General features: G+C 38.1%; 5 protein-coding genes across 6 annotated transcripts; 2 read left to right on the top strand and 3 right to left on the bottom strand.

The window, feature by feature from the left end:
* Positions 1-127: 127 nt before the first annotated feature.
* On the bottom strand, positions 128-2405 carry LOC147278804 (uncharacterized). The gene is made up of 6 exons (XM_086251596.1): positions 2297-2405; positions 1479-1732; positions 1110-1368; positions 658-837; positions 411-566; positions 128-322 (listed from the first exon to the last, which is right to left on the bottom strand). The coding sequence occupies exons 1-6, from the start codon at positions 2354-2356 to the stop codon at positions 128-130; spliced, it is 1104 nt and encodes a 367-aa protein (XP_086107722.1). The 5' UTR covers positions 2357-2405.
* A 1300-nt stretch (positions 2406-3705) lies between these two features.
* On the bottom strand, positions 3706-5696 carry HO2 (heme oxygenase 2). The gene is made up of 5 exons (XM_086251646.1): positions 5091-5696; positions 4785-5008; positions 4461-4568; positions 4228-4362; positions 3706-4059 (listed from the first exon to the last, which is right to left on the bottom strand). Exons 1-4 carry the CDS (start codon positions 5623-5625, stop codon positions 4261-4263), a joined length of 969 nt encoding a protein of 322 aa, XP_086107772.1. The 5' UTR covers positions 5626-5696; the 3' UTR covers positions 3706-4059; positions 4228-4260.
* A 495-nt stretch (positions 5697-6191) lies between these two features.
* On the bottom strand, positions 6192-12069 carry LOC147278802 (alpha/beta-Hydrolases superfamily protein). The gene is made up of 10 exons (XM_086249527.1): positions 11223-12069; positions 9926-11086; positions 8598-9749; positions 8387-8428; positions 8214-8290; positions 7420-7504; positions 7230-7313; positions 7001-7102; positions 6827-6925; positions 6192-6745 (listed from the first exon to the last, which is right to left on the bottom strand). The coding sequence occupies exons 1-10, from the start codon at positions 11940-11942 to the stop codon at positions 6587-6589; spliced, it is 3681 nt and encodes a 1226-aa protein (XP_086105653.1). The 5' UTR covers positions 11943-12069; the 3' UTR covers positions 6192-6586.
* Positions 12070-14023: 1954 nt separating this feature from the next.
* On the top strand, positions 14024-15581 carry LOC147278801 (zinc finger BED domain-containing protein RICESLEEPER 2-like). The gene is made up of 3 exons (XM_086250248.1): positions 14024-14965; positions 15069-15378; positions 15472-15581. Exons 1-3 carry the CDS (start codon positions 14024-14026, stop codon positions 15579-15581), a joined length of 1362 nt encoding a protein of 453 aa, XP_086106374.1.
* Positions 15582-18678: 3097 nt separating this feature from the next.
* LOC147278800 (patatin-like protein 2) lies at positions 18679-21494 on the top strand. Of its 2 annotated transcripts, none has more exons than XM_086249529.1 (7): positions 18679-18845; positions 18985-19166; positions 19664-19850; positions 19957-20118; positions 20231-20536; positions 20627-20799; positions 21348-21494. In XM_086249529.1, the coding sequence occupies exons 1-7, from the start codon at positions 18714-18716 to the stop codon at positions 21418-21420; spliced, it is 1215 nt and encodes a 404-aa protein (XP_086105655.1). In that variant the 5' UTR covers positions 18679-18713; the 3' UTR covers positions 21421-21494. The 2 variants fall into 2 exon arrangements, with proteins under 2 accessions (XP_086105655.1, XP_086105654.1); XM_086249528.1 differs by lacking the exon at positions 21348-21494 and adding an exon at positions 20891-21211.
* Positions 21495-23409: the final 1915 nt, after the last annotated feature.

Here is a 23409-nt window from a genome sequence, read left to right as displayed (position 1 = left end):
CTGTTCTGCTAACAATTGTCGATTTAAAAGAACAAATGAATCAACAAAATTTAAGACACTAGTTGTGAAAATATTTGATTATGAAGTGAAGTGGTTTATATACATCTCTCTGAATCTGATTAAACACTCAAAGTAGAGCTGAGGACGTCGGCATTTGATAGTCAGTGTGGAGGAAACTCTCGTATGATGTCCCTTGCAGTGTTTTCTTGACATCTTCCCAGTTGTCAACTTGGTCTGATAAGGGGGTCGTATGGATCTTAATGTGACGGCTCGTGAGCTCTCTGTAAGGCAACCTAAGGAATTCTTGAACCTCATTAAGTTTCTACGCGTTTTAAAAAAAACAAGAATTAATCAGTTATTGTGAGAAAGACGTATACACTTGTTATATTTATGAATTTCTCCCTACTTACAGCGCGGTTGGTGATAACGTCCTCATAGTAAACAACAATATGGCGAGTGGTCTTGAAATATTCAATAGCTTTGGCAGCTGTCTCCTCATCTTGCTTCAGGTCTGGAATTAGAAATGTGGCATTAAGCTTGGGCTTGTATTTTGCAAGTATTTGAGCCTGCAATTAATTAATTGATTTCATTTTTAGGAGTTATTAGGACTATATATGAGAGTGAGAATACTGCAGAGACAGAGTCTGAGAGATTAACCTCCAATGGAGAATGGACATGAGCCTTGTGGGTCCCATTGAGTTGCTTAGCATCTCTATCGTAGGAGTTTGCAAGTATAGAGATCATTCTGCGGAGCAAGTTCCTTCTGAAGAGGAATATTGCAGACACTCCTCTTTTCTTGAAGTACTTCACTATCTCTTCATGATGCTCCATCAGACCCTGCACCAACATATTTTATACATATATGTGATTTAGTACCATCATTCATCTTAAATAAAAAGCAATATAGATGGTTGATATGATAATTGATTACAAGTATCATTATTGACAGCTTGTACAAAGCAACAATGCTACATAGTGGATACCAGCTATATATTCAGCTTTACATGGATGATAGCAGTCTTAGCAGAAGCTAAAAAAAAATTGTGATCTAACAGAAAAAGTATGTGACTAGGTAGATAAATAGCAATGATCAAAATTTAACTAATTACCTGATTAAGCATCCATTTGAATCCAACAGCAGCAGAACACTCATTCTTGGAAGCACTACTAAGCCAGTCAAGATTATATACTTTATCCATGTTCTTCAAAATTGAAGAGATATTAACCCTCCTATCTCTGATGGAAAAAATTTCCCCATTTGAACTTACATTAATGTGACTGTTCAATAATGTCTCAAACCATCCACTCCCGGATCTCTGCATTGACAATATGGCAAAGTATCGGACTCGATTGCAGGCACATTCCTTCCTGTAAATGCATCAATAAAACCTTCATTTGGCACTTGTAATAAGTAATTGAAACCAAGCATATATGTACAAATTTTAACCAAATTAATGCAATGACTTGCATGCCGGTACCTTTGAAATGTATTTGGTTTTGGGTAATGTACATAGCTAAGTTCCCATGGCTCAAGATCCTGAGGAGTAGGACAGGATTGGTTGATTTGGTTGTGGTGAATTGCTATGATGTTTAAGAATTTGGTCTTTGTGTGAGGGTTGATTTGCTTCAAACAGACTAAGCAAATGTAAACCCCACAAACCATTGCAAAGAGTAGTACCACCATCCTCAATATTAATGGAGATTTCTTGGGAGCTTTAATGACAAGTGCATCCTGTAATTAATTAAGAGTTACCCCACATCATGTTTTTGTTAATGAACAAATGCCAACTCTGAGAAACAAGAAAGCCAACTTGAAATTGCAATGCGGAGACAACATAAATAAAACAAAATGCATGCTAATTAGTTAAGAAAAAAAAAAATAGTTGAAGAAATTAACACTATGGATCAGAGATAGTTAACAGCATACTGTGACTTCCATTTAAGATCCTCCATTAAACTAGAAAATGAAAGAAGAAAGAAACACTTAAAAGGGTTTTTTGGGGTTTCTTATTCTGTTTGCATATATGCAATGAGAAAAATGAGGCGAAAGAAATGGTCAGAGCTTGAAAAGATCAGATGGAGAGTCCTATATGCTTGCTAATGCTATTAGACAGGAGTGTCATAATGTATACTTGAACAAAGTTAGACATGAACTTAACTGAAAACTAACTATAGCTATATATTTGCTCATTAATTAACCAAACTCAAAAACTACAATAACTATAAATGTCTGAAATGAAAAGACCCACAAGCTTTATTTTGGATGATAAAAGTAAAAGTATACCATCAAACAGACCTTGTTGAAGAAACAGATTTCTTTATCCACCCTGAGATGTGAAGAAAGATAAATAGGCATTGAATCTTCTTCTTCTTCTTCTTCTTCTTCTCTCTCTCTGTCTCTCTCTCTCTCTAACTCAGAGATTCTCAGTCCCTCTGTTAAGACTCCGGAAGGAGAGTGTGGGTTGGGACTTGGAGTTGGGAGGGGTGAGGAAAGAGAAGAACAGAAAAGATAGAGGTGTGTGTGAGTGTACGTTATAACTTATATCTTGGGTTTAAGCTTTTTCCCTCGTGAAGAACGACATGATATTAATTACAAGCAGCAAGGTCTTCTCCTTCATACTCTTAGCTAGCTTCAAGTTGTAGTCTCTTATTTCTTTTTGGTCTGATCAAGTTGTAGTTCTGTATCTCAATTCTCAATAGTTTATTACTTGGTAAGTCATTATTATAATACATTTGTATAAGTGCGTTTCACTCCCTTACTCATGTGGGTCAATGGTGGCAGGTCCCAGCACACAAGTCAAGACTTTGGGATGATTCCCATAAGCTACGCAATTAGGAGAGAGTCTTAATTACTAGACTAGAAGATCGAGAGAGAGAGAGAGAGAGAGAGAGAGAGCAGAGAACCCAATCCATTGCCGTGTTCTTCTAAAACAAAGACAACGTGTAATTCTTGGATCTGCATGTGCTTGTTTATCTTACCAAGTTTAATCTGCTTTTGTTAATACTGACAACAACATCGAGTTTGCATTTCATGCATCAACAGTTCAACACTCATCATCTGATAGCATGTTATAAGGGATAGAATTGAAATCTATCCCAACAAAAATAATTTCAATTATTATTGTTTTTTGTGAATTTAGCAAAAATTTAGATACCATAAATGCAGACCCATGAACCTCTGAATCCAAACTGTTAGCTGTCTGAGAGAGTACAAATGATTGCCAGTTACTTGTGCAGAAGAATCATGCAAAACAAAATAAAAAATGCAGAACAATTAATTAAAAATACAATTATTAACTGCAGTATTAATATTTTTGTTGAGGGCAGAGGGGGGCAAGAGGACCCGAGCCACAGGGATTCGTTGGTCAAAAGCATTTACATGCTGTCAGCTGAAGCTTGAAACACACGCAAAAACACAAGATCTACTTTTTTTCGTAAGAGAAACGGCGTCGTGCACCCCACTGTTGAATGCCATTAGCTACTACAACCAATCGTTTAGTTGATTTCAGAGTAATTTATACGCTGCTGAGTGCTAACTGCTAAGTCATGAGTGACTGCATTTGTTTCTTTCCCATTGACCTCACTCAGGTTCGGAATAGGTCTAAGCACTTGCTCATACATTCACATTACGGAGCTTTAACTAAAAGACTAAATGAAATGAAAGAAACAAAGAAAAGAAAGAACATAGAATAATTTAGTGACAGATCAATAAGAAATTCATTTCATTTAGTTACTTGTTTTAAAAAGAGCAATACAACTATCTAGCCAAGCCCTCAATAGATCATCATCCCAAGGCTAAGAAACCACAAAGGACTTCAAAGGCTAAGGGAGAGAAAAGCCAAGATTCTGGCACCACAAGGCTCAGAAATAGAAGATGCTTCTGTTGTCTGTTGTGCTGATCTAGTGCAGCCCTTTTGGACAATAAGTTCACAACAAAACAATGTTGTTTCTAGATTAGTCACATGAGGGTGTGTCCATTTACTCCACAACAGGTAGTCCTAAGTCTGGTGAACAAGCCTCCTTCTGTACAAAAATGAGTCCACAATACAACCATGCTACCTGGTAAACACAACAGAAAAACCCACCCTTAATTATCTCTACTGTGAAATGAAGCACCAGAAAATTTATGACTAAATTTAACAACTGATGTTCAGAATCGGAGCTGTTGATTTCAAAGGAACCAAAAAAGAGGGGTAAAGAAGAAAATATGAAATGCAGAAGCCTTACAAACAAGTGAGCTTCGGAGTGGTTAATTTGAAATCACTTGGGCTCCAAAATGATCAAGCGAACTATCTGCCCCAGAAACCGGAATGACTTGGTTGTTTCTCTTAAGCATTTGTTTTTGTCATTTCGAGTCCAGTGCTGCAACCACAACACAAATTTCCAACAGATAAGTACCAAGAAATAACCCAGTTAAGAACTCATGCAAAGGGACTACACATGACAACTCAGGCATTAACCTCTCCAAGGTTGTTGAGCTTCTCACGAACACCCTTCAATAACTCTTGTGCATCCCCTTCCCATTTGCAAAACCCCAACTCCCTCCCTTCTAGGATCTTCTCAGATACCTAAAAGCAGCAATCCAATTCCCCAGTTAAAAAACCATTTATTAGTCAGTTGATTTGGTCCTAGATAACAAAACAAAAGCATTCATGTTTTAAGTAAATGGGTTCAAACTTCAAAGTAGTAGGCAGTGACCTGAACAACACCCTTGAACTCACAACAATGAACATAAAGTTGAAGACTTTAAGCATATGGGCATTTCTAAAAACTCAAAAAAGTACCTGTCTTGCTATGACCTGACCACCAGCTATATGTGAAAAGTATATGTTATAGAAGTGGCAGAGGAACAATGGAGCAGAGTAGTCTGCAAGTTCCTTTAAATACTTGGCATAAGAAACTCCTGGACTACTGGGGTCTGGAATCACAACACCCTGTTGCCTAAACCATTCTAAATCTTCAGAAAGACATTCTGATCTTTCCAACCCAGTCTTCCTGAAGTAGGCATCTGCAATCAAAATACAAAATTACCAATCCAACCATACTAACAAACTTGATGAAATCAAAGAAAGAAAGAAAGAGAAACTGACAAGCGACGTCGTTTGAATCATCCACAATGCGCTCGACGGTGTCGAAGATGAGCTTGCTGTCCACCAAGTACTTCACGAACCCTTCCAAACTGGGTCGCCAAGTTTCCATCTCACCGCCGTCGCCGTCGCCGTCACCGTCACCATCACCATCTGATTCTGAACTATCATCAGTCTGAGTATCGCTATCGTTATCAGTAAGAGTGTTGTTGTTGTATTTCTTGCCATTTTTGTTACGGAGTCTCATGGCCACGAACCTCATCTCCTCGGTGATGCCTTGGCTCTCTCCCGGGTACTGCTTCCTGTATCTCTTCCTCCTCCGTACTACCGGCGGCGCCGGACCGGTGCTCGTCGCAATAGCCGGCGGAGACCAAGACGTGGAGGCGGTGCTCGAATCGGAGCAACACAGCAGCTGCAGGGCACGTCGACCCTTTGTCGTTGAAATTGTCGAGGGATTCAGCGAATGAGGTCGTGACACGGTGTAAGCCATTGATACCGAGACCGCTTTCTGCATTAACGACATCGTCGCGTATTGCATTGCAGAAGAATAATTCAGAGGAAGGAAAGCTAATTAGCAGCCGGGACTAGACAATGGAGATAATGGTTCTGCAAAATATTTAAACTTCTTTTTTAAATTTTTTTGATTTTGCTACTTATAAGTTATAACTTTATAAGTTATTTCAACCAAATTATCCCAACCTAAAAAAGTAATTTTTTTTTTTGTTAAAAAAAAAAATCTATTACTAGCTATCTAATAAAGAGCCTAGCGAGGTAAAGAGAGGGAGAGGGTAAGATGAGGGGAGGGTTCCGGGGCAGTGGTGACGGTGCCCAGACACTGGCGTTGGGCACCACCAGTGTCGTACCGGCCGGTGGTGGTGAGGAAGGGTGAGGTGGGGTTGTTGGGTTGGGTGGGTTGGTTTTTTCTTTTTTATTAAAGATAATTTATGTACGATAATTGGTATCTAAATGCATTTATTATAGATTTTAACCATGGTTACCTTGTAATACAGGTGGCACATTAGTAAAAATGGGCTCATAAATGATGTGCAGTATTAGTATACAGCATTAAACAATTTAAATAAATGAAAAAGATGGTCAGTAAAAGGATAATAATTTTTAGGTTATTATAAGAACAAAACAGGTATTTTTGGCCTTCTTTCATATATAGCCTTCACTAATCACTAGTACAGTATGGAGTATACACAACGCCTTTATGAGAAAGGTACTCTACAAAATTACAACAATGTTAACCATAGGTGATAGGACAAAGAATAATGGTGAAGAATGAAGATTGACTGACTACAATTCTGAGGGCGCAGAATGTACAAAAGAATCTGCCGCGTTTCTGTTGGATGGTAATTAACAAGTCTGCTAATTCAGAAAAGCGGATTACCAGATGGACTTAGCTCTGATGAGCCAAAGATATGCTTTTGGCTCCACTTCCATTCAGGTGTTACCAAACCCATTTGGATAAATGGTTCTTGAGATTTGGGTGAGATTCAAGAACATGATTTCTGAGGCATGGTTTCTTCACACTTTTGTCTCTTCATTTTGGAGCTGGTTTTCAGCTTCCGCAAGAACTCTAATGTCTGAGTATACGAGGGATCAGTGCGGCTGAGGGGTTTGCACGAATTTATATGATCTGTTGAGTCCAATACCTGTTCCAAACTTATGAAATTAAAGTCGAAAATGACCTTTTTTTTATTAAGTGATTTATATTTATCCATAGGCATACTTACAACGAGTTCACCAAATCCCGGATATGCTGATTCAATTGGTACTATTTCCATCCGGAAGGCCCATCCTCCATAACCTTCAACAATTGGAGTTACCTTTGTCTGCAAAAACAGTCACTACCTAATTATCAAGCCCACAAAGACACATAGAAGCACAGACACACTACTCTAGACTACCTCACAGAAACTGAGGACTTCAAGCAGTCTCTTCTTGTGACGGTGACGCATATAGTCATTGAGCTCTATCAATCTTGGAGATCCACTCCTTAGCTCCCCTATCTAAGAAACATCAAGAAGTAATTCCATTAACATCAATGAACTAAGAGCTGCTGCCTGTAACATTGACAACCAACATTTTGGTACTACAGGAAAGAAAACATCTTGGTTGTAAAGATCATATACTAACACTTGGGGCTGGGCGAAACACCAGTCCCATCCTCCAAGGCATGTCTGCAAGTTTGCTTCCGAAATGCGGGCAGCTATAGAAAACCTGAAACCAACACAAAACACTGGAGTTATCATATAGAAATGATAATAAACAAGAGATAGAAGAACCGCATTGTAAGATTAATATTTAATTATTGAGTGGCACATACAACTCCAATGGTGTTGTTTACAAGGTTATCGATATTATCTGATTTTGCTTTGTGCAGCATCTGCTTGACAACCAGCCCTCCCATGCTGCAAAGAAGTGGAAGCCAGTACATTAGTGCACTAACATAGGAAACTATCTATAAAATAAATTCATATAAAAACTTAGCAATAAAAATATGCTGTGAACCAAAGAATAACAGACTTCTAATCATGTGTCCTCCCATACTTAACTACAAATTACAAAAACCAGATACCTCCTCAATTTTTGCCCATCTAGTATCAATCTACTCATAAAACTCATTGCTATTAGAAAGAAAAGCAATTGCATGTTAAATAAAAAACAAATGGCAGTCAAATTCCCCAAACCTGGTTGAACTGCCAATGCCTATCAGAAAGCAAGCCCAAGCATAGAGTAGGGCATGCCAAAATAAAGAAAAAGAATGTGCTATTTACTGCACAAAAATTTGGAGAGGGGGAGAAGACACTTCTGAGAAATTGTATCCTTGGGTTGTGAGACTGTGTACCATGCACAACTACCTTACTTTATAACAACACACAAGACCTCTCAGACATCCTTAAATCAGTCAAAGGCTTGCTGGCAAGCACCCAAAAAGAAGAATGAAAATGCCACAGACTCATGGAATAGAGGACCATCATCTAAACACATGAAACACCAATTACCACTTACGATACTAAAAATATTATGACGACTAATTTATGAGAAAACTAAGAATGACAGACAAAAGCATTGACATGTTCATGCACAGACAAAACACATAAGCAGCACTGTACGCACCTATGAGTCACGAAAACTACAGGCCTATCCCCAATACCTGCAGCAACAAGCTTCTCTAATAACATCGAGCTAACTTCCTGCATAATCCAACAACAAACAAGTGAAAATTGAAAAAAGTGAATAATACATACCAATTAGAGATTCAAAGATGAGTTGCAACCAAAATCACTGACCTGAAGGGGGAGGCTAGCGCCAGACCATTGTGTTAGATTGGTCTGCATAAAAATTTAAACTAAGAGTCAGATGCCAATGAGGGGATTGACCTATATCAGAAATAAAATCTATAGGATCTTCCAAGCAATAGGGTGTAGCATTTGGAGAGGCAACCAATCATTAAATTCTTAAAAGAGCAAAACATTTAAAACAATCAGCACTAAAACAAACCTTGTATCTAAGGGTAAAGATACGAGCTTGAGGGAAGTCGGCTGAAAGCCATTCACCAGGCCAGAATGTTCCTAGCTTTCCTGCTTCCTGATCAATCTTCTCTACCAAGCCAGACTTAGTGGATGACTTGTCCTCGGATATGCGCCAAGTCTTATAAGGGCCCCCGCGAAGGCCATGAACAAAAACAACATCCAGAAGAGGCTCCCTTGTGTTTGCGCCATTATGAGATGCATCCTCAGAAGAACTGGACAAGTGAGCATCAATTGAAAGATCTGGTCTGTCCTCACTGTCAATGGAATTAGCCTCATCCAAAGAGGATGCATCCCTTTCAACTGTATCTTGATCATTTAGTTCAGGACACTTCCAATGGGGTCGTTCAGGATTGATTAAAAATATCATGTCTTCATAACGGGGACAATTTTTGTTTCCGTTTGCAATACCAACATCAGGAACGCCACCATTTTCAGAATCTCTATCAATTTGGCGACTGCAAAATATATTTAGAAGAGTTGCTCTAGCATAACTTTGTATTTTAAGATCACTGCAACCTGAGATCTTACCCTTAGCACAATCCTCAAGCCATTTACACCAAGTTCCATCTGCTAGAATAACTTTCTGAACTTTTGGAAGTAGCGATAGGATGGTTAAGAGCCTGGCCGCATGCCTGCGGATGTGTGCTGTAGGTGGAACTCGGACGCTAGATGGGTCATTACTATCTGAAATAGATGATTCCCTATGTATATTTGAGGTTCGCTCTTGTGCCTCAAGCGTTTTAGAAGCATCATACGCTTCTATCGCAGAAAGTTTCTCATAATCGTCACGTAACAACAACCGTCTCAACAAACATAAGACCCCAAGATCAGTTATTTTCTCCTGACACAAAGAATCATCAGTACAAACTTCAGTGAGTGCTTTGATTCCCTTCAGGGTTGCCATTGCAGAATCTGCCACATCAACCTTAGGCACACTATCTTTCTTTAGAGTTTTGAATGGCCCAGAAAAAGGTTCCAAGGAAAGAAGATCTGCTAGCGGAAACGTATCAACAGAGTCAATGGTTGTTCCTAGTTGATTTCCTGCTAGATTAACAACAGCTGCAACTAACTGATTGGCAGTCTGTGCAGCGGAAAGAATGTTTGACTGATCAATTTGAGTCTGCAAAAGTTATTTAGCTTCATGAATACAGGAAAAGAAATGAAGGTCAACATGTACATTCTAAAGATAGCTACACAAGAGGTTATGAGGCTTGGAATAGTGCAAGTATACAAAAAAATTGGATACAAAATTATTAGATTACAACAAAATAAGGAAAGGATAAAAGGAATACTGACCTTCACTTTGTCAGACTTAGGTTGAGTGGTTCCTTTAACTGATGATGCCTTGCTACCCAAAATTTCAGTAAGCAAAATAGCTAACCATCCCTGAGAAATTGGTACGGAATGTGGTCCATAGTCATCAAGAATGCGAGAAAGAATTTTTATTGCCGATGAGCGTATAGTGTCAGAGGAAGATTTTCCAAAAACCCAAGGAAGCAATACACCAGACCACTTTTGACCCTCTTCAAGAGATAAATGTAAGTCCCCAGTGCAAAGCAATTCTAATGCCCTTGCTAATGCTTCTTGGACATGCTTGTGCTTCATTGTCCGCTTGGCAGTGTCTCTCATCAGATGAAGACCCTTCTCCATCACTTTCTTTTGTGCTTCAGGGCTTCTCTCAACAGAAACCAATAATGCTGACAAAGCCACTTGAGCCAAAGGAAAATCTTCATTTTTAGTCGCCTGAGAAACAGTGGAAAGAAGACTGGAACTCCAATCAGAAACAGAATCACTCAGGGGTAGGTTATGATCCTCTAATAGCATGCGAGCCACCAAACTGGCATGCCATTTTACTGATCTCTCGGGTGCGATTAAAGCAGTCATGACAGCATGCCCATCAGCGTCCAACTCCTGTATGAGTGATCTATTCACATCCGATGCCATTGCCCAGTTCGCCAATGCCCATGCAGCAAAAGGAACAGCAACATGCTGACAATTCAAATCATCCCAGAGCCCAGGAACAACAGCAGAAGATACATTGGTTTGTGCTAGTGAACTGTCATGCTTCTTTTGCAGGGAAAGATTTTGGGTAGTAAGCCTTACTGATTCCACATCACTTGTATCAGAATTCCCCAACTCCATAAGTCCAATAGTTCTTGATAAGCCTAAAACTGTTGTAGTGCCCCCAAGAACTTTCATACCAATCCCCTTAATTCCACTTTCGCCATCTTTTTCATCTTCATTTTCATGGGACTCATCCAAATGCATGCCACCTTCTTCAATAACTTGAATGGCAGCAGCTATATCCCGCATTTCAGCATTTCCTGGCAGGGATGGCTTAAACGACACCTTTTCTAAACTATCACAGTTGGATGTAACGATATCCATAATGGCAGCTACAAGCATGCTCCTGCCTTTCAAATTATCATTAACATCCACTAAACTACGTCTTGAATGCTGAAACATAAGACATTATACATGACATTAATAATTACTATTAGAACCCAAATTTTCCATAATTTCGAGAATTGAACTCTCACAAATTCAGTAAAACTGATTGTCTAATACATTGTCCATAACTTTGAACGCTCACCTTCTTGGACCGCCGAGGCTGGCACGAAAAAATGAACTTCAAGAGATTGGGAACAGCGCGAGGCCGGCCGAGCACGGCGGCGGAGACATTGGGGTCGGCGATCAAGAAGGCGAGCGCTCTGGCCGACTCGGCCTGGGTCCCGGCCCCATCCCTGGGGGCCGCCACCGACTCAAGTAGCCAATCAACCACGGCGCCGCCTCCGGCCCCAACAAGGGCCGCCCTGCGACCGGCATTGGCTGCGGCGATGTCGGCGAGGAGCGCGGCGACGCGGAGCTGGAAGCCGGAGCGGACCTCGTGGTTGGCGGAGGAGAGGACGGAGCTGAGGGAGTGCCAGAGAACGGAGGCCGCGACGCCGGTCTGCTTGGCGTGGTGGAGGAGCCTCCGGAACGATTCGTAAAGAGGGTTGGATGAGGACTTGTTGTGGTCGAGGACGGCGTAGGAGGCGATTAGGGCGGAGACGACGGTGGCGGAGAGGGCGAGGGCGGTGTTGCGAGAGACAGAGGCGGTAGGGATGGGAGAGAGAGAGTGGTGGTGCACAATTGGAGGCGGTAGGACTTGCTGGGAATTTTTGATATTGTTTGGGGGCTCGATTGGGATTCTGGAAGCGGGAGAGGAGAATAAACGGCTGGGATTGTAATGATGATGATGATTATGACGGTGGTGATGAGGGAAGAGGTAATAGCAGTAGCGGCGGGTTCTGTAACAGAAACGGAGAATCATTTTTAAAATTCTAGGAAATGTTTGTTTGGGGGAAAAGAAAAGAAAGAGTGAAGTTGCGAGGGATTTCCATGGCGGGAGGAAATTGCGCGACTTATACAGGAACTGTGAGTATAAAAAAAGGAGTTAGGAGACGGTAAGGAGGGTCTATAAACGAGGAATTTCTTTTGGGATATGCTACCGTGTAGACCTGGCAAAATACCCCACGACCCGTTAACACGACCCGGAACGACCCGTAAATTTGAGGGTTTGGGTTGGATGTTAGCGGGTCGTATCAAAAACGTGTTGACCCGATAACAACCCGTTAAGATAACGGGTCGTGTCAGTGCCAACCCGCGAAACCCATTAGACCCGTTAAAAATAAGGGCATTTAGGTAAATTTAGACCCTTAACAAAACTTAAGTTCCAGCCTTTTGGAAAACCTAATTCATTCACTCATTCTGTCATTCAGCACTCAGCCGCCTCCCCCCCCCCCTCGACTCACACTCACTCTCCAAAGCTAATCTCTCTCAATCTTTCTCTCACAAATCACAATCTCAGTCTCATTCATTCTCACTGTCACTCATTCTCAGACTTCTCAGTACAAGCACCAAGCTCTTAGTCTTAGTCTCTCACTGGAGCTCGGATCGGAGGCTTCGGGTGTCGAAGGTCTGGACTGGAGCCTAGATGTGACAGACTCGGAGAAGAAGAACGAGCCGTCGAAGGCCTGCAAGTCGAGCCGTCGGCGAACCAGATGGCAGAAACCCTCAAACCCAGGCCAGAATCACTCTCTGTCTCACTCTCGATCTCGATCTCGACAAATCCAGAATCAGAAGGCAGAAACCCTCAAACCCAGAATCACTCTCTGTGACTGTCTCACTTAGTCACGCAACTCTCTCTCTCTCTCTCTCTCTCTCTCGACATCATAAGTCAGAAACCCCTTTTGATTCTCAGTCAATCTCTCAACTCTCAAGCTTTCAGCCTCTCACTGATCTCTGGAGTCTCGACTCTTGATTGATCGATTCCCTCTTGTCTCAGTCAATCCCTCAAGCTCTCAGCAACATCATCTGGTCTCTCATTTCTGTCGTTGCAAATCAAAGACTCAAACCCTCAAAGAGTCAAAGGTATTTCGAACCAGTACATCAATACCTATGAGTTATGAAGTAATCTCACCTTTCTATTATGCTAAACCAAGTGAAATATGTTATGAAGTAATCTCACATCACTGTGTATTTGACTATTTGTGAATTGTGATTTGTATGTGTGTGTTAGACTTTCATATATCAAGTGAAATATTTTCATGCTTAGCTTTTTTTATAGCAGAGTTCATTTGCTGTGATTTAAGAGTAATATTGCATAGCTTGATATTCTTGTTTTTATATATAACTATTAAATGTTCATTGCAGATGAATCCCACAAGTAATATTGATGAGGAGTCTGGTGAAGTTTCAATGAGAAACAATGTGGATGAAAGTGCTACAAATGTAGATGCTACAACAACAGATACAAGCCCTACAAACAAAAGGGGTAGAGGCATAGCAGTAAGTAAGCGTAAATTAAGATCTCCTGCTTGGACTTTGTTTGAACTATTGCCTATGAGTCCAGATAAAAAGAAGCGTGCTAAATGTAGACAATGTGGTGTGATATATATCTGTGATAGTCAATGTGGGACGGGTAATATGTTGAGTCACATGAAAAATTGTCCTAAGAAAACACATGGTGATTTGCAGCAATTAATGCTATCACAATCTGGATTGCGATCCCCAAAATTTGAGCATGAGAAATTTAGGGATTTATTGATAGAAGCAATTATCAAACATGATTTGCCTTTTAGCTTTGTTGAATATGAGGGCATTAGAGCTTTGTTTGCATATATATCCCCTGATATCAAGCTGCCTTGTAGAAATACTGTAAGGGCATGTGTTTTAAGGATGTTCAAAAGGGAAAAACTTAAACTTGATAATTTGTTAAGTATGGTTCCAGGAAAGATTTGCTTAACATCTGATTTATGGACCTCTGTGACCACTGATGGGTACCTAACTCTTACAGCCCACTTTGTTGATCAAGAATGGAGATTGCATAAAAGGATTTTAAACTTTTGTTGTATGCCCCCTCCACATACTGGTGTTGCTTTGTGTGAAAAAATTAATTCATTATTAACTGATTGGGGGATTGAGAAGAAATTATTTTCTATTACTTTGGATAATGCTTCTGCAAATGATTGTTTTGTTGAACATTTGAAGAATCAATTGAACTTTAGAGGTCTACTATTAATGAATGGTAAATTCTTTCATGTTCGTTGTTGTGCTCACATTTTAAACTTGATTGTTCAAGAGGGACTAAAAGAAATTGATCCCTCTGTGATAAAGATTCGTGAGTGCATCAAATATATAAAGGGTTCAGCTGGGAGGAAACAAAAGTTCTTTGATTGTGTTGCACAAGTAGGGATAGTAGGTAATAGGAGAGGCTTAAGACAAGATGTGCCTACTAGGTGGAACTCAACCTACACCATGCTTGATAGTGCACTTTTTTATCAGCGTGCTTTTATCAATCTAAGGTTAAGTGATTCAAGTTTCACTTTTTGCCCTTCTACAGAAGAGTGGGATAAAATAGGGAAGATTTCAAAATTTTTGGGGTATTTTTATGAAGTTACTTGCTTATTTTCTGGAACAAAGTACCCTACATCAAATTTATTCTTCCCTAAAGTGTTCATAATCCAACACAGTATTAAATCAGCCATGGAAGATAGGGATGATTTCATGAGAAGGCTGGGAACTTCTATGAACTTAAAGTTTCAGAAGTATTGGGCAGATTACAGCTTTATTCTTGCAATTGCAATTATTTTGGATCCTCGTTATAAATTGCAGTTTGTAGAATGGGCTTATACCAAGCTTTATGGTCAAGATTCTTATGAATTCAAAAGTGTTAGTGACACATTGTCTTCTCTTTTTGATTTGTATGTACAAAATCTGCCTCATCTTGTTAATTCAAATCGTCCAAGGAATGAGACAGCTAGTCACACAGAAGATGGAGACATCATTTTTGAGGTAATTGCTTGTTTTCTTTATATAATTGCTTGTTTGATAATTGTTTGTCTTTTTTTTATAAGTGCTTGTTTGATAATTTCATGTTTTTTATAAACCTTTGTAGGATTTTGATAATAGTTATAACAATGGTGTAGCTTCAAGTACAAAAACTGAATTGGATAAGTATTTTGATGAAGAAAGGCTAGACAGAAAGCAAGAGTTGGATGTTCTTTCTTGGTGGCAAATGGAGCAATTTCGTTATCCTATTCTTTCTCATTTAGCTCGCGATGTGCTAACAATTCCTATTTCCACTGTTGCATCCGAATCAGCCTTTAGTATTGGTGGTAGAGTACTAGATCAATATCGTAGTTCATTATTGCCTGAAACTGTTCAAGCTTTGTTATGTGCTCGAGATTGGATTTTTGGCAAGGGAGGTAAATTTTATGTATCATTATATTAGTATGTTTCTTTTTTATTCTCATAAAGTAATATTTGTAATTGGATTTTTTATTTATGCTTAGTTTTAGATAAAGAATGTGCTGACTTGGAACAACTTACTGAAGATGTTTTCAAGTTGACTAATGAGGATTGTGGAACCAGATCTGGACAATGCTCTAATAGCATTTCTATTGATTGATAAAAGGTGCTGTTACTGCTGTATAGTGTATAGCCTATATTTCTATTGTTGTAGTTGTAATATTTCTATTGTTACTGTTGTATAGCCTATATTTCTATTGTTGTGGTTGTAATATTTCTATTGATGATTGATGCAATTGAAAAGTATTGTATCTCATCTTATATGTGTTCTCTTTCAGGAAAGAATTAGAAAAGTTCTTGGTGTGGAAGTCTGGAAGAATAAAGATATTCATATTATGGCTGGAAGCCTAGAGCATTTTGAGTCTTCATGGGCATCAAATATTTCATAATTTCATTTATTTGTTTGTTTTCTCTTTTGCTGTAATTTTGGAACATTGTATTTAAATTTGGAACATTGTATAATTTGTATTAAAGTTTGGGTTGTTATTTATTTTGGAACTTTGTTTTGAATTTTGGGCTGTTAAGCCTATTATTTATTTTGAAACTTTGGATTGAATTTTAGGCTATAATTTCTGATTTATTGTAAGATATATATTAATTATAAGTGTGTTTAAAAATAGCAATTTTTAACGGGTTGAACGGGTCGTGTCGTGTTCACCCGTTTTAATTCGTGTCGTGTTCGTGTTGAGGTTTTTGTCACCCGTTGCTTAACGGGTCGTGTCGTGTTAACCCGTTAAGCTTAACGGGTCGTGTCGTGTTTGACCCAAACCCGCAAAAAACGACCCGTTTGCCAGGTCTACTACCGTGTGCGGACCTTTCCGTTTAGGACCGAGTTTGGACAGGCATTTGATACACTCAAGTAAAGGTGTGGATTTCGACCAAAAAAGAAAAAACGTAAAGGTGTGGAATTAAAACTGGGCTGACACCTGGCCTGCCTGGCCCAAATTTGGTCGGCGTAATACGGGTCTAGTTCCAGCCCAATGACCTTAGTCCAATGGGCCTAAAATGAGTATAAAAGAAAAGTTTGTGGCAAAAATCTAAATCACATACATGATCTATCATTGAATATATACAAGTAGGATGAAGTAGTAATAAGAATAATGCTATATGTACCATATTTTTATACCACATTTTTGTATCATCTTACGTGTCATTATTTTACTGGACAAGGTTTTTCTTTTTCTTTTTGGATTTTTGTTTTTATTTTTTAGTATCCAATGTATGAATGCCATGTAAGTTGCCACATAAGGTAGTATAAAATTATGGTATAAAAATGTGGGATGTTTAGCACTACTGATAGTAATAAATCATTGTCAGTTGAAGGTGCATGGAGGCAAATGAATATCCACACCAAACTTGATTATTGTAGTGTTCTTTTGTTTATGTTCGGGTTTATATCAATGTCACAGATGTATATCAATGTCACAGATGTAACAATATGCATTCTTCTATTTGTTTGGTTGCATGTGATCCATATTCAATAAAAGTTTTTCTTTGATGATGGAGTTGATGATTATATATTAATTGTTACAATAGTCAACTTTAAGAGAGCTTTGTTTGTTTGATTGTTTGTCAATTTGTTTGAAAAATTAAACAAAAACTAATTAATTTAAAGCATAAATATATATATGCATGCAAATTGCAGATACATGCATCACTACTGTTTGAAAGGTTATCAGGTTTTGTACCCAAAATTTTTGGGAAAATTACAGTTTAATCCTTCTAACATTTCAAAAAAATCTTATGATTTTTTTTTCCAAATAAAACCCTTATTTTTTTAAAAATAAAGTCCTTTGATCATTGCCTTGTCAAAGAAATATGTCATTATTTTTTTTTTTAGGGTATAGGGTACGGGTTAACCTCTTATCTTCCTAGGATATAGAATGAGATTTGTGAAGACTGTATATTAGGTTTTAATTTTGAGATTTTGGGCGATTACAGTTTAATCCTTCTAATATTTCTTATTTGGAAAAAAACCTTATGACTTTTTTTTTTTCCAAATAAAGCCCTTATTTTTTCTAAATGAAGTCCTTTAATCATTGCCTTGTCAAAGAAATATGTCATTATTTTTTTATTTTTTGAGGGTATAGGGTACGGGTTAACCTCTTATCTTCATAGGATATAGAATGAGATTTGTGAAGACTGCATATTAGGTTTTAACTCTGAGATTTTGACAAACCAGGACTTGACAAAGAATAAATAATGCACTGCCGAATAATCAAAAATGATTACCGACCGCTCGGCGCTTGGTATATGAAAAAAATAGAAAATAATAGACCAGTATTGTGTAACATGGAATTGTTACAATATTATTAGACTTTAGTTAGAATTTTAAAAGTCATAAGACTTTATTTAATATATTATAAAACTAAACGACTCAAATAGAACTTATAGAAGTCTCGAAAAAAAAAAAAAAAAATTGTCAAGTTCGACCAAAAAAAGAAAGAAAGGCTTGTCAGGTATGGGATTAAAACTGGGCTGGAGCCTGGCCCGTCTGGCCCAAATTTGACTGCTAATGTGGTCTCCTTGGTATGGGCGTTTCTTTGGCCAAAAAAATGCTTTTGGTATGCGTGCTTTTTTTTTGCTTTTTTTGGCCATTGGTATGTGTGCTTATTAGATGGTTATTAATGCTTTTCTCACGGGCCTTCTGATTAACTCTTTTCTGATTCAAAAGCAGTAAGTACCTCATTTTATTTGAGATGCCACACACCAGTACAGTTTACACGAGCAAAATGGACATGTTTAAGGTGATCCATTCACAATGGCCCCAAAAAAAAAAAAAAGGTGATCCATTCATGAATTCCATTTATCTGACAGAATGATGCTTAATTTCCCACTTTGGATGTGTACGTTTTAATTTGGCTTTCACCAAATTGTTTCTCCTGCCTACAATTCTCATGGTTTCACCTACAATTCTTGGATGGGGTGTGTCTAATTAGGTGTCATCTTTTCTCTCAAAGCAAGAGCACTACTCATCTTTAGGAAATGGCCCACTCTTGAGTTGTTGTCGTCAATGATGTAATTGTACATAACATGAATTCATGCATGCCATTTTCAAGCTAGCTTGCTAGAATCCACTATATTAATTTGGGTCCATAGAATTAATGATAAGTCCCACTAAATACTTGATTCCTTTACACAGAGTCTATATAAAATGCCCTAACAAACAATATTTTTCCACAGCTTAATTCTGATTAACCTCTCTATCTGCGCGCATTTCATTTCCTGCCTTATGGAAAGAACAAAAAGAAAAGTAAAACCTCCTACTCATGGAAACTTCATTACAATTCTCAGCATTGATGGAGGTGGAATAAGAGGAATTATTCCAGGAGTGATACTTGGCTTCTTAGAGTCTCAGTTACAGGTTATATTTTTATATATTGTACGTCTAAATAAAATAAATACAGCAGGGCATGCACTGTACTGGGTTAATGGCCTTTACCCAATTATATATATATATATACTTGAGAATTGAGAATCATATATACTTGGTTTCCATGCAGAAACTAGATGGTGAGGAAGCAAGAGTTGCAGACTACTTTGATGTGATTGCAGGGACAAGCACAGGTGGTCTATTGACCATCATGCTAACTGCACCCAATGAAAACAGTCGCCCTATGTATGCTGCCAAAGATATCAAGTCCTTCTATTTTGAAAATGGTCCTAAAATTTTCCCTCAAATGAGGTAATGGTATTAATTGCAACAAGAAGGAAAATCTTCAGCTAAAAAGACTATTAATTAGACTCTTTTTTTTGGCAATTCTTAATTGGACTTAACCATAACTAAATAGGTATTTTTTTGGTTGTAGCGCACAATCACACACTAAATCATGATAAATAAGCTTGTGATGCGGTTTTGATATCATATATAACAACATGAGTACTTCTCACACAAACTAATGCTTGTGAGTTTGCCGTAAGACTTTATACTCAATGATGAAGTGGGCTGTGGAAGTTTTCCTCATTAACAAAGAAAAAAAAAAACTGATAATTGGATTCTTTGAAGTACTTATTATGCACGTGCACAAGATCTCTCTAGCATAGGACCAATGTGGTACAAACATTTTGGGATTGAAGAAACATATAATAATTAACCACATGGTAATATGGTATAATGTTGGTTATAGGATTATAAGCTAGTCTAACTAACACATTCCTTTACATTCTGTTTAAGCAACACAGTTGCCCACTTGCTCATGTTACCAAAATGATCAAAGCTGTGTTTGGACCAAGGTACGATGGCAAGTATCTCCAGACTCTCCTTAAGCAAAAACTAGGAAACACACGATGTCACCAAACATTGACCAACGTTGTCATCCCAACTTTTGACATCAAGCGACTCCAGCCCACCATCTTCTCCAGCTTTCAGGTTTTGAAGCTCATCCAAATTAATTGATTTCAAATTTGGAATTTCTTAGAAGTACAAAAGCTAGCATTATAGTACGCATCATCATGTATATTAATTTATGCTTTAGGTGAAGAGCAAGCCAAGCCTCAATGCCTTACTCTCAGATATATGCATTGGAACTTCGGCAGCCCCAACTTATTTTCCTGCCCATTACTTTGAAACCAAAGACTCTGCAGGAAATGTGGAAAAATTCAATCTTGTTGATGGTGGTGTAGCAGCTAACAATCCGGTGAATATAAATTTGATTTTGAGCTTTTTGGGTGTTTTTGTTTTGGTCCTACAAATCTACAACACTGATAGAAACCCTTGCATGCCCAATTCTTATGAATGTGATCACATAGACTTTAATTGCTATTGGGGAAGTGACAAAAGAGGTACACAGGGGGAGCCCAGATTTCAATTCTATAAAAGCAGCAGACCATTATGGTCGACTGCTGGTTCTGTCATTGGGGACAGGTTCTGTCAAAGTTGAAGAGAAATACAGTGCAAATGAAGCAGCCAGATGGGGGGTATTTGGGTGGTTACTAAGTGACCATTCAACCCCATTAGTGGATGTGTTCACTCAAGCAAGTGGAGACATAGTGGACCTTCACATGTCTGTGGTTTTCAAATCCTTCGAATGCGAAAAAAATTACCTTCGAATTCAGGTTCATGTGCATCCTTTCATGCTTATATTGGTGCTTTAATTTTGTTATGTACATGTCTTAAGGTTGACTAATTTGGAATGGAATTTGCAGGATGATACATTGAAAGGGCAAGTGTCCTCTGTTGATGTTTCCACCAAGGAGAATTTGGAAAATCTTGCAAGCATTGCAGAAGGGTTGTTGAAGAAACCAGTGTCAAGAGTGAATTTAGAGACGGGTAGTTTTGCACCATCAAAACATGAGACCAACGAACAGGCTCTTATAAGGTGTGTGAAACTATTCTAACTTGTTGATTAAAACTCTGCTTGTGGCATGCATGTATTATACCAAAGAACAATTTTTTTAAAACATATGCAGGTTTGCAAAGCTGCTCTCTCAAGAGAAGCACCTTCGTGAAACCTCATCAAGGCAGAAATCGGCAGCAAATTAAGTATTAATGATATGATCAATAATGATGCAGTTTGAAATTATTGCTTTTTCTTCTTCTTTGTTGAATGAATAAAATAAGGAGGCATGAGCCGCCTGAAATAAATAAATGTAATAAAATCTGCTTGACAGCTTGAGCCTTGTATCTAGATTTAGAAAACAGTACAAATTTGAAGTCTCAATCTAAAAGTACTGGCAATAATATTAAAACTACCCGTCCCTTTCATAGGGTAAAGGGTTTTGGATTCTGTCTGTTACAAGTTAATTTGTTGGATGGTTGGAACTTATAAAGTTTTTATTGTTTGGCCAAAAAGAAAAGTAAATAATAATGATGATGATGATGATGATGCCTTTCACACCCTAATTTTCAGTGAACATTTATATATAGGCTGGCACTTGTTGGAACTCTACAAACTTTTGAAGACAATTTGCAGTTCAAGAATCAAGACTTGCCTTTATGATTTTATTCTATGGCTGCCATCTATGTAGGAGAACAGAGTAACTTCAATAATATTTTTCAGAAGTATTTCACCTCTCTTGAACTCTGTCTTGTTAAACAAGCTTTTCACCTACCCTGCCAAGTCTACTACAATAAATTAATTGGACTATTCGATCAGCTCAAAATCGTAAGAGTATAAAATCAAAAGTTGAAGTTTTGATTATAAGTATCACAAACGTAATGGGATACGTCACCATCATGTGATTAACATCCCCAGCAGGTGCTGCCAATTCAATTGCCTTATCACTTGAACAAAGAGAGAAAGAATTTAAGGTTTTTTAATCAGTAAAACTCTAGAATTGTCAAACATCTATCATGGACTAGGGATGCTTTACTAAACTGAATTCTAGAGTTTGATCCACCGATTACTGTGTGGTATGCATTTTTCATTTTTTCCTAAGCATGACATCCAGCAGGAGAATAGATTAGGGAACTTACAGCATAGTAAACAGTCTACCTGCTGAATTTAGATGTTGGAGCAATATTGCAGACTCATTTCAACATACTGTATTTATGACATTTTTGCTTCTTTGAATCGTTTTCTCTCATGGATGAAATTAATCCCTCAAAGAGTTATGCATGGTGATTGTCTGCACCTCAATTTTTTTTTCTTATAAAATTCATTCAACTAACTAAACTAGTATATATATATATACTATAACAACTATGAAAGTTTCTATTTCTGATCGAACATGTAATTTGGAGTTGAGGACTTTTTAAGTCCACAACCTTTAAGAGATATATTAACCCCTCTTAGGAAGGGTTCTTTGAACAAGATGATTATAATGAATTGCACATATGCATGCAATGGATAATTTACTTGCACTTTAGATTGGACAAACGTCTGAATGAGAATTGATGCAGAAAGAATCTTCATTACGCAAGAGTTTTTCAAGACAAGTACAATTAAGAAGCCAGGGATTACAATTCTGTTACACTTGGATAAGATCATTAGTCCGAATCATATAGTAAAACTACATTAACTATTAGCTAATTGGTTAGGAGCTGAGCTGGAGGATCAGCTTCAGCCACCATCTAGAAGCTAGGCTTTTGTAGAGTCCGCTCTTAGGTGCTGAAACCTAAGAGTTGATGTTGGTTATAGCTGAGCTTTCCTGCTGTTAATGTTGGTTGTAGCTGAGCTTTCCTGCTGTTAATGTTGGTTATAGCTGGGCTTTCTGAGTTATATCTGTTTGCTTACAAGAAACCTTGCTGTGATGTATATGTATGAAACAAAAGAACCAAAGTGTTTCCTTTCCCTTTTTGACATAGTACTGTGTAACTGAAGATGATCGATGTCTTGATGTTATCAATAATCATTACTGTACGTGTAATAGAAGTGTAACATTAACATAACCCAGAGGGACAACAATTTCCAACCTAAATCAGATTACAGGAAAAACGTATGCCAATAGAATATGATTAAATTATGAACATTTTCTTGATCTACCATCTCTTTATCATCATGACAGCATAATTGAATGGTAGACCATTCAGGTTTTGGATTTCGTACAACTACTTTGCACTTTACATATAGATAATCAATTTGGCTAGTTATCCTGCTGATTGACCAATTTTAAGCCTACTGTGCCATCGTTGATCATCAATCGCCGCCTTTTACGAATCAAATTAAAAGTTTAATTAATATTTTTATTTTGCATTAATCCTTATCGTTGCCTTCATTGCATGTTGGCCAAACATAACTTCATCTGAATAATTAAATCTAAGGCATTAGCTGCTTGATGGAGGTTACTTTAAAGGTTAGGCAATTTCATGAGCACAAGGTTTGGCCTAACAATTAAATCTCCTGTACATTTTCTAGCCTCAATGGTTTACCTAATCATTCTCACCTACAATTCTCATGAAGTCTCACCTACAAGTCTAGAATTCTCGCTATGCTTGTCCATATATGCATGGCCTAGGGGGACAATGAGCACTCTGCTGTAGCAAGAGG

This window comes from Dryas octopetala, chromosome 7 (assembly GCF_963921425.1).
Source record: "Dryas octopetala chromosome 7, drDryOcto1.1, whole genome shotgun sequence".
In the NCBI taxonomy this organism is placed as follows: Eukaryota; Viridiplantae; Streptophyta; class Magnoliopsida; order Rosales; family Rosaceae; genus Dryas; species Dryas octopetala.
This window is presented reverse-complemented; position numbering and strand designations above follow the sequence as displayed.

Coding starts and splice junctions, on each gene's coding strand:
- LOC147278802 (XM_086249527.1), bottom strand. CDS start 11,942: ATGATTCTCCGTTTCTGTTACAGAACCCGCCGCTACTGCTATTACCTC. Junction 8,429..8,597: donor TCTTTACCCTTAGATACAAG/GTTTGTTTTAGT, acceptor ATTTTTATGCAG/ACCAATCTAACACAATGGTC. Junction 8,291..8,386: donor GCGCTAGCCTCCCCCTTCAG/GTCAGTGATTTT, acceptor TGGATTATGCAG/GAAGTTAGCTCGATGTTATT.
- LOC147278801 (XM_086250248.1), top strand. CDS start 14,024: ATGCCCCCTCCACATACTGGTGTTGCTTTGTGTGAAAAAATTAATTCA. Junction 14,966..15,068: donor ATGGAGACATCATTTTTGAG/GTAATTGCTTGT, acceptor AAACCTTTGTAG/GATTTTGATAATAGTTATAA. Junction 15,379..15,471: donor TTGGATTTTTGGCAAGGGAG/GTAAATTTTATG, acceptor GCTTAGTTTTAG/ATAAAGAATGTGCTGACTTG.
- LOC147278804 (XM_086251596.1), bottom strand. CDS start 2,356: ATGCCTATTTATCTTTCTTCACATCTCAGGGTGGATAAAGAAATCTGT. Junction 1,733..2,296: donor AAATCTGTTTCTTCAACAAG/GTCTGTTTGATG, acceptor AATTAATTACAG/GATGCACTTGTCATTAAAGC. Junction 567..657: donor ATGTCCATTCTCCATTGGAG/GTTAATCTCTCA, acceptor AATTAATTGCAG/GCTCAAATACTTGCAAAATA.
- LOC147278800 (XM_086249529.1), top strand. CDS start 18,714: ATGGAAAGAACAAAAAGAAAAGTAAAACCTCCTACTCATGGAAACTTC. Junction 18,846..18,984: donor TCTTAGAGTCTCAGTTACAG/GTTATATTTTTA, acceptor GTTTCCATGCAG/AAACTAGATGGTGAGGAAGC. Junction 20,119..20,230: donor GTGTAGCAGCTAACAATCCG/GTGAATATAAAT, acceptor GTGATCACATAG/ACTTTAATTGCTATTGGGGA.
- HO2 (XM_086251646.1), bottom strand. CDS start 5,625: ATGCAATACGCGACGATGTCGTTAATGCAGAAAGCGGTCTCGGTATCA. Junction 5,009..5,090: donor TGATTCAAACGACGTCGCTT/GTCAGTTTCTCT, acceptor TTTTGATTGCAG/ATGCCTACTTCAGGAAGACT. Junction 4,569..4,784: donor GTCAGGTCATAGCAAGACAG/GTACTTTTTTGA, acceptor TGCTGCTTTTAG/GTATCTGAGAAGATCCTAGA.